Source organism: Acyrthosiphon pisum, chromosome A1 (genome assembly GCF_005508785.2).
Source record: "Acyrthosiphon pisum isolate AL4f chromosome A1, pea_aphid_22Mar2018_4r6ur, whole genome shotgun sequence".
NCBI lineage: Eukaryota > Metazoa > Arthropoda > Insecta > Hemiptera > Aphididae > Acyrthosiphon > Acyrthosiphon pisum.
In genome coordinates this window covers 22,761,820-22,772,238 of record NC_042494.1, presented here as the reverse complement: position 1 = coordinate 22,772,238, position 10,419 = coordinate 22,761,820, and the positions used below count along the sequence as shown (strand labels likewise).

The 10,419-nt window shown below is 30.8% G+C and overlaps 1 protein-coding gene across 1 annotated transcript; it reads right to left on the bottom strand.

Moving 5' to 3' along the window:
- Positions 1-1,168: 1,168 nt before the first annotated feature.
- On the bottom strand, positions 1,169-6,136 carry LOC107884409 (ras guanine nucleotide exchange factor P-like). The gene is made up of 2 exons (XM_016806387.2): positions 4,316-6,136; positions 1,169-1,677 (listed from the first exon to the last, which is right to left on the bottom strand). Exons 1-2 carry the CDS (start codon positions 6,044-6,046, stop codon positions 1,237-1,239), a joined length of 2,172 nt encoding a protein of 723 aa, XP_016661876.2. The 5' UTR covers positions 6,047-6,136; the 3' UTR covers positions 1,169-1,236.
- Between the last annotated feature and the right edge of the window lie 4,283 nt (positions 6,137-10,419).

Here is a 10,419-nt window from a genome sequence, read left to right as displayed (position 1 = left end):
CGAAGAAAAAAGAAATAAACGAAAAAAATGTTCGAGAAACAATATTATTTCACGGACAAGGGAAATTCAAAAATGAAACATTTTTATAATTTGTGACACAATTATTTTATGTTTAAATGAAAGAAAAATGGCATATTTTGAGATAAATAAGATATTTGTTTTTTTTTAATTATGAAAAAAATTGACAATGACATTTTACTCGAAAAATCAAAACAATTAGTAGCTATTTATTGTGAAGATTTATCGTGCCACACACATCACCCGTGAATCGTGATTGAAATAACTCACTTCCCGCCCTTGTCACACGATATACTATAATATACGTTGTGAGAGCAATTCGATCTGGATGGCTGATTAATAATAATAATATAAAATAAATAAAAAGTGATAGGTATATTTATCAATATCAATTTTTATATCCAAGATTCCAAGTAACTACTTTTGGATAGCTACCTATTTTTCTGACGAGTTTACTATATTAGATGTATGTATAATAATATAATATTTCCTATATTACCTATATTACCTATATTTATTTGGTATCATGAATAATACTTGTATACCTATTTAATATATTTATGTTATGCGTAGTGACATATAGTACCTATGGTCCGTATGTATAGATAGTCAATTCATGTGACACATACATTGACTATGCATACGGAAATTACGTCTTAAATAGTTGTGGATTGATAAAATAAAAATCTGTGTGCTTGCAAACCTAGGAAAACTAATTTCAAAATTAAAACCTAGTTGTTAGAAGTACAATTATTTTTCTTCCAAGCACATGGGCGTACTGACGGTGGGATCACGGAGTTTAACACCCCTCCGCAATTGGCGGTTTTTTATGCACCCATATTTTTGTGCACCGACGCATGTTTCTAGAAATTATCTACAACCCCCATTGAAAATTCCCGAGAACACCACTGTCCACGCATAAATCTAAACACATTTAAAAACAGAGCTTTCTTCAACCCCTGAAGGGTATAGTCCCATTATATTGTAATCTTGTACCCAAGTCCCAAACCTTAAAGTCCCACAATTCACTTATTTTTTCGTCGCACGGCCTAACACAACCTAACCATGCAGGATTGAGTTTTGAGATTAATTGTATCGATAAGAAAACCATCATGTCCTTAAAAATAAATAGTGTAATTAACTGCAATAAATAAAAATCATAGTAATAAAATAATAAATATATATAAATAAATAATATAATAAATAATAGTAATAGTTTTAGTCAGGTGACCGCGTTTCGGCGCTCGTCGAGTCGTACCGTTCGACGCTTTCGACAGGGCGCGGCGATGGTGTTGCAGCCGGATGGCGCTGGACGCCCTCGTAAGTAACGGACGCCCTGTAGCCGGTGGCCGGGCTAACGGTGTATTTGACGGTCTGCGTCCGGCCGTCCGGTAACCGAACCCGGTACACTCCGGTCACGGTACCGGTACGACCTGGTTCGCGACGTTCCCATTGGCCGAAATCCATCCCCACGTTCTCGTCCAATACGGTGTACCCGAAACCGTAACCACCTTGTTCGACCTGTTCCAGTTCTTCTTTTGCCGCGATGTAATCATCATCGCCGTATATCACGTCTTGCTCTATAACATGCGCTAGTGAAGTTGTCACCGATGGTTGTTTATCACCAAGTGTCGTGATACGTCCACGATCGTTGAGATTCTAAAGAAAATCCAATTAAACACACGTTATATTTTTAGAATTAGTAGGTAACATCGTATTTTTCAAGTTATAGGTAGCTAGTTTTTCAATGAGGTGCAAACCTCTGCCCCCCCTCCCAATCGTTTTTAACAAAATTATTCGTTTCAATTTATAATGTTACAAATTCCAAAAAGTTGGTTACAAATATTTACATTTTACAAACTAAAAACTAAAAGCTATTTTGCATAGAAGTGGACTTACGAGGCTAACTTATGGTCTAACTTCAAATACTTGAGTTTACTGTGTACCTAAGAAGTTAAAATATCATATGAGTGTTTACTGTCTATCTATGTTTTAACTTCACACTCGTATATACTTCGGTTTATGAGGGTATTTTTTTTTATTCAAAATTTACATTTTATAATTTTTTATGACTGAGAAAGTTTTTATGACAATGAGTACAAATTACCAACAATAAGAAATCAGGTACAAAATTTTAGTATATCTGTATATGTATTGCCGTATTGGCTAATGGCTATTGATAATATTATGCAGTATGCACTGCTAATTTACCACCATTATATTATAGTCCTCGCAGGTGGTGAAAAATTTGGAAAAATAGAATGATACGTAATTTAAGAGTAGACATTCGCTGGGAAGTATTTGTACTAAGATTTGAAGTTTGAAAAATTTAATATTTTATTTAAATTATATTTTTACTTTTTTTATTAGGCTTATTAACATAGATTTAAATTTTTACGCAAACGTATCTGATGAATAATGATGGTAGAAAGATACAACCCAAATAAATCACAAATAACATTTAAATAGGTACATAGAAAATAAAACAATTTAAACCAACGTCAAAAAGATAAAAATAATTTAAAAAAAAGAGATGAATTGTTTAGAATTGAAAAAAAAGGTGGGTAAGTGGACATCGCTCTGCTGTAGAGTAGGTTACAAATAGGTCACTGTAATGGATGGTGTCAAATTTAAATTCAATGATATAATATCATTGTATAAGAAAAACAATTATGAGTGAAAACGGTCAGTCAGCCTATGATATTACCAAGTATATTTGATGATATTATTGTGAATAAAGTAATTTATATATAACCTATTGACATGGAATCTTGTTTTTAATTTTCAATCCTTAACTATAAAAGTTGAATATTTTATAAATTTTTAACTACAAAATAATCATTAAATTTTAAATTTGATAAATGTTGTCAAAATTCGAACGTTAAATGCTTATAAAAAAAAATTGTGCCTATGTATTTCTAATATTTTTCAACTGCTGTTGTAACAATGTATCAAGAGCCTTGCATTAAATTTTCACACTTTTTACCAAACAAATAAAATGTTATTGATATTTATAGAAAAAATAAATAAAAAAAAATTTAAAACTGACAATTTCCGTAAACAGCTCAAAAAAAGTCAAATTATTTTCACCATTTTAAAGCGTATAGAAAATTATAATATAATTAATATTCAGTGAACTTTTCAAGCATCTACAGTCATTATTTTTTTAATTACAACAAAATAAGAAAATCGTTACATGAGAAATGTAACGAGAAATGTGAGAGAAATGTAGTAAAAATATTAAATTCAAACGCTCATAAAAATGTAATTTGACTCTCTTGTAGACATTTTTTGTTTAATAAAGGTAGACAAACTTATGAGGAATCTTGTATTACATTTTAAAATCTTAGATTTAAAAAGAAAATTTTTCTTGAATTTCTAACTCAAAATAATTTGCAAATTTTCGTCATTTTTACGTATTTTGTCAATATTTGAACTTTAGATGCTTATAAAAAAAAATTGTAACTGGGTTTTTAATTTTTTTCATCTGACTTTGAAAAAATATACTAGGAGACTCAAGGCTGGGGAAGTTAATGATTTTTTTTAACTCAATTAAGTTAAGTTAATATGCACCAATAACAAAAAGTTAAAAGTTAAAAGTTAATTAAACTATAGGTTAACTCAGTTAAGTTAAAAGTTAATACACACTTTTTGTTAACTTTTTATTAAGTTAAAAAAAATTTAATTTGTTTATATAATGCCACAGTACTTAATTTTTTTCCAACCCAAAACTAAATTATAGACTATAGACAATAGTATTTATACTTTATACTGTATTCCAATGTTAGTTAGATTCGAATGATATACATTTTTTACTTTCAACAATTCACGATAAATATTTTTTGACATGAAAACGAAATAGACTGAAATAGTGAAATATAATAAAATAAAAAGCAAAATAAATTAACTTAACTTACTTCCTGAAATGAAAAATTAACTCGTTAATTTCACGTTAATTAAAAAAGAAATTTAGTAAGTTAACAGTTAAGTTAATGAAAAGCCGAAACTAACTAGCTAAGTTAAAAAGTTAATACAAAATCAACTTTTTAACTTAACTTAAGCTTTTTAACTTGTTAATGCCCAGCCTTACTAATCACCATTTAAAGTATTTTAAACACATTAATATGGTCAATGGCATGTTAATGTGATTAAAACAATGTTGCACGAAAAGTCAATTTAAAAAAATAAAAAAAATACACGATGTATTTTACTATATCATATTATATTATGTGAGGTGATAATCCTTCTTTTCCACCCTGCACTTATACACATTATAACAAACTACAAACATACTTACGTGTTTTCTTTCGTGACTGTTTTGACCACCGTACAGCGTCCGACCACCTGTCCCGTCGTCATTTTCGTCGTCTTCGGCCGCCGTTCGGCGAGCTTCAGCCGACGATTGAGCTTTACGTCGCAGTGTTCGAGCCGAGGTCGTCGTCGAGATCGTTGGATTTGCTTCGGCGCGTCCTCCGTTGACGGATGGCTTTTGACGGCGTCGGTGTTCGATCTCTCCGCGCTCGTCGCTGTGACCTCGTGGCCGCTTATACGTTAATACGTGGCTGTCCGCCTCCAATGCTGTAGCAGCCGTCACGTTCATGTTTGCGTGCCGATTGCTGCTGACCCGCTGCTTGTTCTTGGGCAGGTTGAGTTTCAAATTATTTACATAATGCTTCCTACCGTCTTCGTGTTTTTGCGCTTTCGAGGAGTCTGTGTGGACGATCGCATAATCATGGTGCGTACCATTTCCCCGCCAGTCGACTTCCCCATTCACGTTTGCGTATTTTGGGTTATCGTCGCGATAAAAATCATTACTCACACCGTCGACGCCTTCGTTGTGATTTAGACGTTGTTCGTTTTCCACGTCGTCGTTGGTGTCGTACACAACATAATTATTATCATTCACCTCGGCATGACTATTTTCTTGATCGATTATTGCCATCGGATATGCGGTGGTCGTGTTACTCGGGTAATCGCGAAGGACGTCTGCACTTTTCGATTTACCATCGAGTAAATGCAAATGCTGACTATCCCCGTATAGGATTTGTGTCCTATGGTCGACGGGGTTTACACCGTCAACCTCATCATTGTGTTTATTATTTTCATTAGCCTGCAACTGCAGCGGCAGCACATCGGTGTTTACGACACGGTGCAGAGCATTTCGATGGGGGTTGAGCTGGAAATCCAAATGGTTACTTTGAGGTGGTCGCTCGTTGTCTTCCCCATCGGACTCCCCGTCCGTGTTGTACTCGTCTTGAGGAGAAAGTTTATTTTGTCCTTTGGCTCCGTTCACCCCATTATTGCTGTCGCTGTTTTGACTACGGGTCTTGTTGTTCTCCAGCACTCCGTCGTGAAAACCAAAGTTCGAATTTTTACGGTACTCGTCGACGGCTTCGTACGCATTAGTGATGCGTGTTATGTTACGATGCTTGTTGTTATACCCTTCGGATAATTCACTCGCGTTTACGTATCGGTAACGATTACGGAATTCATCACTTTCGTCGCCGATATGTTGGACGTGATTTTTTGGACTCAGCTCATCTTTGTAGTGGGTCGTCGTCGACAGCGGCTGCGGCGGTAGCGTCACGAACGTAACGACAGCGTCCGGTTGACGTATCTGTCGCTGCTGATAATCGTTTTGCAATGGTTCCTTGGGCTGCACAATTGGCGTCCAGTCCAAATGTGACATCGCAGCGCCATATTGTTGTTGTTGTTGCTGTTGATTTTTCTGTTGCTGTTGTTGTCGTTGTTGTTGCTGCTGCTGCTGCTGCTGTTGTTGTTGTTGTTGTTGTTGTTGTTGTTGTTGACGTCGTTGGACTGAATCGTTAACGGTCGGTGACGGTCGGCGATAATCTGCTCTTTTTTGAGGTTTGGGTTGCCTTGTAAATGTTCTATCCGTGGACACCTGTGTCAGCACGTGTAGCTGACCGCTGCGATGTTCCGAGGGTCTGCCGCGACCTTTAACTTGTCGATAATTATTAGTGGTTTCGGACGGATTGACCGACGTTGCTGCTAACGTCGTTAACATCACCGCCTGCAGATGAGATAAAATATATTATAATAATATTATATAGAAACGAATTTGCGTACATCGGCTTATTTCTGTCTCAAACACGAAACACGATGATATATTATTATAAGAATCCCATCGTATAACAATAGTGTCAATACTCAATAGTGTCATGTGGTAGCGGTACGCCGGTACTACCTATAGGTACTATGTTGAATCACAGATGTTAGTATAATTATTAATTACTAAAATTAAAATTGATCCATTGAGCACACATGCGTGGTTAAAATGTCTTGTTATATGATATGAGTTGTCATTTCCCTTTTTTTATAATTCTTTAATCGGAAATTGTTGTAAACAAAAAATAAAAATAAAAAACTAATAAGATAAAATTAAGCGTATAATAATGTTATATGCCTACATGCTTTTTAATGTCGATATTATTATTTATTTTATGAAATTCTTAGAATTTTTAAAACTTTAAATTTTGTATTAATTGTTCTTTATGTTAATATAAAAAATAAAATTAACAAGCTAGTTACCTGTAGAACAGTCATCAATACTATCCAGCTCCGTTCCATTGCAAATATTTCCAGTTGTCAAGCTTAAATCAACAATTTGGTTGGTAGGTACCTCTCCCCGAGTAATCAACTGAATTATTGACAGTGACCACTAACTATATTACTCTGTTATGTGATAAACAACACTCGCTTGTTATATTCACGAAGTTCAACCCTTCCTATGAGTATTATAAGGTAAATAAAACTATATTTTATAAAAGAGTGAAATATAACCGGTCTTATAGTGTTAAGATTAATTACATTCGCATTTTTTCTTTTATAGCATAGCTTTCTTTAGAGATTATACTTATAAGATGGCCATATAGCAATATTTTATTGATATATATATTTATAGTAGATAGATAGTTAATTAAAAAATCATATCATAGTATGCCTTTGATGAAAATTAATTATATATATATTAAATCGTATAAAAAAAAATAATACTCTATCGTAACTGTAGAAAATACCTTATACTTATATGGCATCCAATGACTAAATTGAAGATTTATTTATTTATTTAATGGACGATAATCCAATTTACATAGTATATATTATAGTACATATATTTGATATTAGAAAATTAAAAAAATAGAAGATGAAAAAAAAATGACTAATATTAGAGATACCTAAATACAAACAAGATTATTATAACATGTTTAATTATTTATATAATAAAAAAAAAATAAAAATAAAGATAAAATATAAAGTTTATAATAATAAATATTAATATATTAAGTAAGATATAATAATATATCCTATTTTAATTCGATTTACCAAAAATAGAGTTAACTATTAAATTATATATTTATATACGTATAAATAGGTACCTAAGTTTATATATTAACAAAATAAATTTTTTATTTGAATTTAATATTTAAGACATAAAGATTATATTATATTATATTATGACGTTACAGTTAGGACTATGAGTAGGTATTTTCTTCCAATAGTAGGTACAATACTTTGTTTAGAATAATAATCAACCTTCTAAACTCATATTATTCAAACACAATAAATTACATTTCTTGTAATAATATTAATAAAGTTTAAAATAAAAATACCGATAAAATAACAGATCAAATTAAAATGACAAAAAGTAGTAATTAGGTAGGTAATCTTAAATAAAAAAAAAAAAACAGAATTGTGCCTGGGCTATAGAATATGTAAACTGATAATAATATGTGCTTGCGTTTATATATTTATGCGTTGCCAATAGGTACGTATCATTATTTTTTTTCTTTCATTTTTACAGTCGATTTTCTAAATTGTAATAAAGCAATTTAAAGTTGAAACTAGTGTCTATGTAGAATAGTTATCATAATATTATTATTTATTTGGTATCAAATAAAAATATATTTGTGGATAGATTAATTGGGACAAAGAATTTTTCTGAACCTATAAGTATTAACTTTTCTTTTTTTTTTTAGAATGAAATCACCGTAATATAATGAATTGTGGAATGCCAATTGTATCGATTAAAAAAAAAAAAAGCGCAACGTTTTTTAATGGAAAGTGAATGATGCTATGTAGAAAATAAAATTAGTTGTAATTTTTATATTAATATAACGTGCAAGTATAGACTGCATTAAATACGATAAATATCATATTAAATCAATGTTAACAATTTTGAAACAGTCATCATTGGAATCTGTAATATATATAACTACCTAACTATATATTATTGGCAATACAGCTGATTAGAAAATATATTAATATAATATATTAAATACAATTTAAATATGTTATACTACGTTGTTATACTATAATGCGATAGGTATGTGAAATATAGTGCTCCTAAATTTTTGGATATTCTACATATATTTCAAGCTCCCTCTGAACTCAACTAAAAAATTAAAAAATTATTTTTAAACTTTTTTGTATTAATAGAGTATATTAATAGAGTATATTAATAGAGTTCTTATTTTTCATACCAAAACTACAATAGATTGATCGGTTGAATGACTTAATACCTACAGTCGTCATACTTACGAGTTAGGAACAACTATAAAGTGATCAAAGTATTACATTTACTGTAGATAGGTAGTAGGTACTAGGTAGAAAATGAATTCACAACATATTATTAACGAATTTATTATTATTGAACTCGTCATTAGACTGTTCTTCAATCGAAGACAAAGATGATGATTAATGTTTTTAATACGGAAGAAAATAATATTGAAAATATGTCTACTAGTAAGTAAGTAATTATCTACATTATAATAATAAAAATTACACCAAGCCAATGGTCCCGTTATCGAGGTTTTTATTTTCCTTAAATAAAATAAAATTACATTTTTGTCTAATTTAATATATATATTTAAATTGGTTTAAAGTTTAATAGGTATTACGTCAGGCGCGTATAGCTAGAAATTTCTAAGGGGGGGTGTTATTCAAAATTAATTGAAAAAATTATACACACAAAATTGATAACTTTACGTAGGTATATTTAAATTTTTCACATATATATTATTATGATTAATACATTGTTTTTGTGTAGGTAGTATGATAAAATACTTTTTCTTTTAATACCTTTCTTTGTAGGAACTGATAAGTGAAATAACATTCGGATAGCCGATAGATCATAGATATCTATGTTTACGATAGTTCATCATGATCATGATAATCAAATAATCATTAATTTAAGTTGTAAACGTTTTCTTACACGCTGCATGAAAAGATATATATTATTAAATCGTGCATGAAACGAGTAATCGATAAAACGTCACAGAACGGTCTAAAATAGTACCTAATTAATGCCGGATCGCTCGGATCCCGGCTTTAAAGCTTTACATTATTGTTATCGTAATATAAACTAATAGACTTCATTTTTATAAATAAGTGTAAATCACGATTTACGATTCGTGCTTATGTTTATGATTATTCTATTGTGCGTAATGATGCATCTTTATCTTGATAAAAAAATATTAAGTATACCACGGCTGAGAGGGGGTGTTATTACACCTGTAACACCCCCCCTGGCTACGCGCCTGTATTACGTCAACTACTACTGATTAGTATCTACTAACTAGAGAAATGTAAACATAATTTTTCTAAATGGTAATTTTTTCGGATAACATTGAATTGAGTCCCAAATATTGAATTGGGTCCAGCAGATACTTTTAGGTTATCGGAGTTGAGTCCGACCAATATTTTTAGGTTGTTTGAGTTGAGTCCCTTAAGCCTATTAGCGTTACCTAGAAGACACCATGTGAAGGTTGGCTGAGTAGTCTCCCAAAAAATGTGTGTGATTGTATTTTTTTAATCATAATAATAATAAGTATAAAGAGTAGTTAATTAGTTAAAAAATATTAAAAATAATTATTATTATGTATGATTGTATAGGTACACTTTTTATGGAATATAATAATGTTAATTATTAAATAGTTTTTATTTTAATCATATAATAATAATAATAAGTATAAAGAAATTATGCTAACTCATAAGCGCAAATTGGTTCAATTTGGTGGGGGAGCTTAAGCCCTGACTATTTATGCATTAAAAAAATTCGCGGGTACTAATGTTGAACCACGATTATTATTAGTATCTTAAAATTTAGCACAAAGTTAAACACAAATGGTATTTATAAATATATAAGTATATAATTATATTATATCTATATTATTCTCTAAATATTTAAATAAAAAAATCCAACATGTTAAACATTAATGATTAATACATATGTTTTATTTAATATTTATTATATATTATTATCTATACGGACTCAATTCAAACACATAAAAGTAGCATAGACTCAATTTAATATCACTGATTTTTTCATGTTATGTGTAGGTAGTATAGTTAGGCACCTACATATGATTTCTTAGGAGT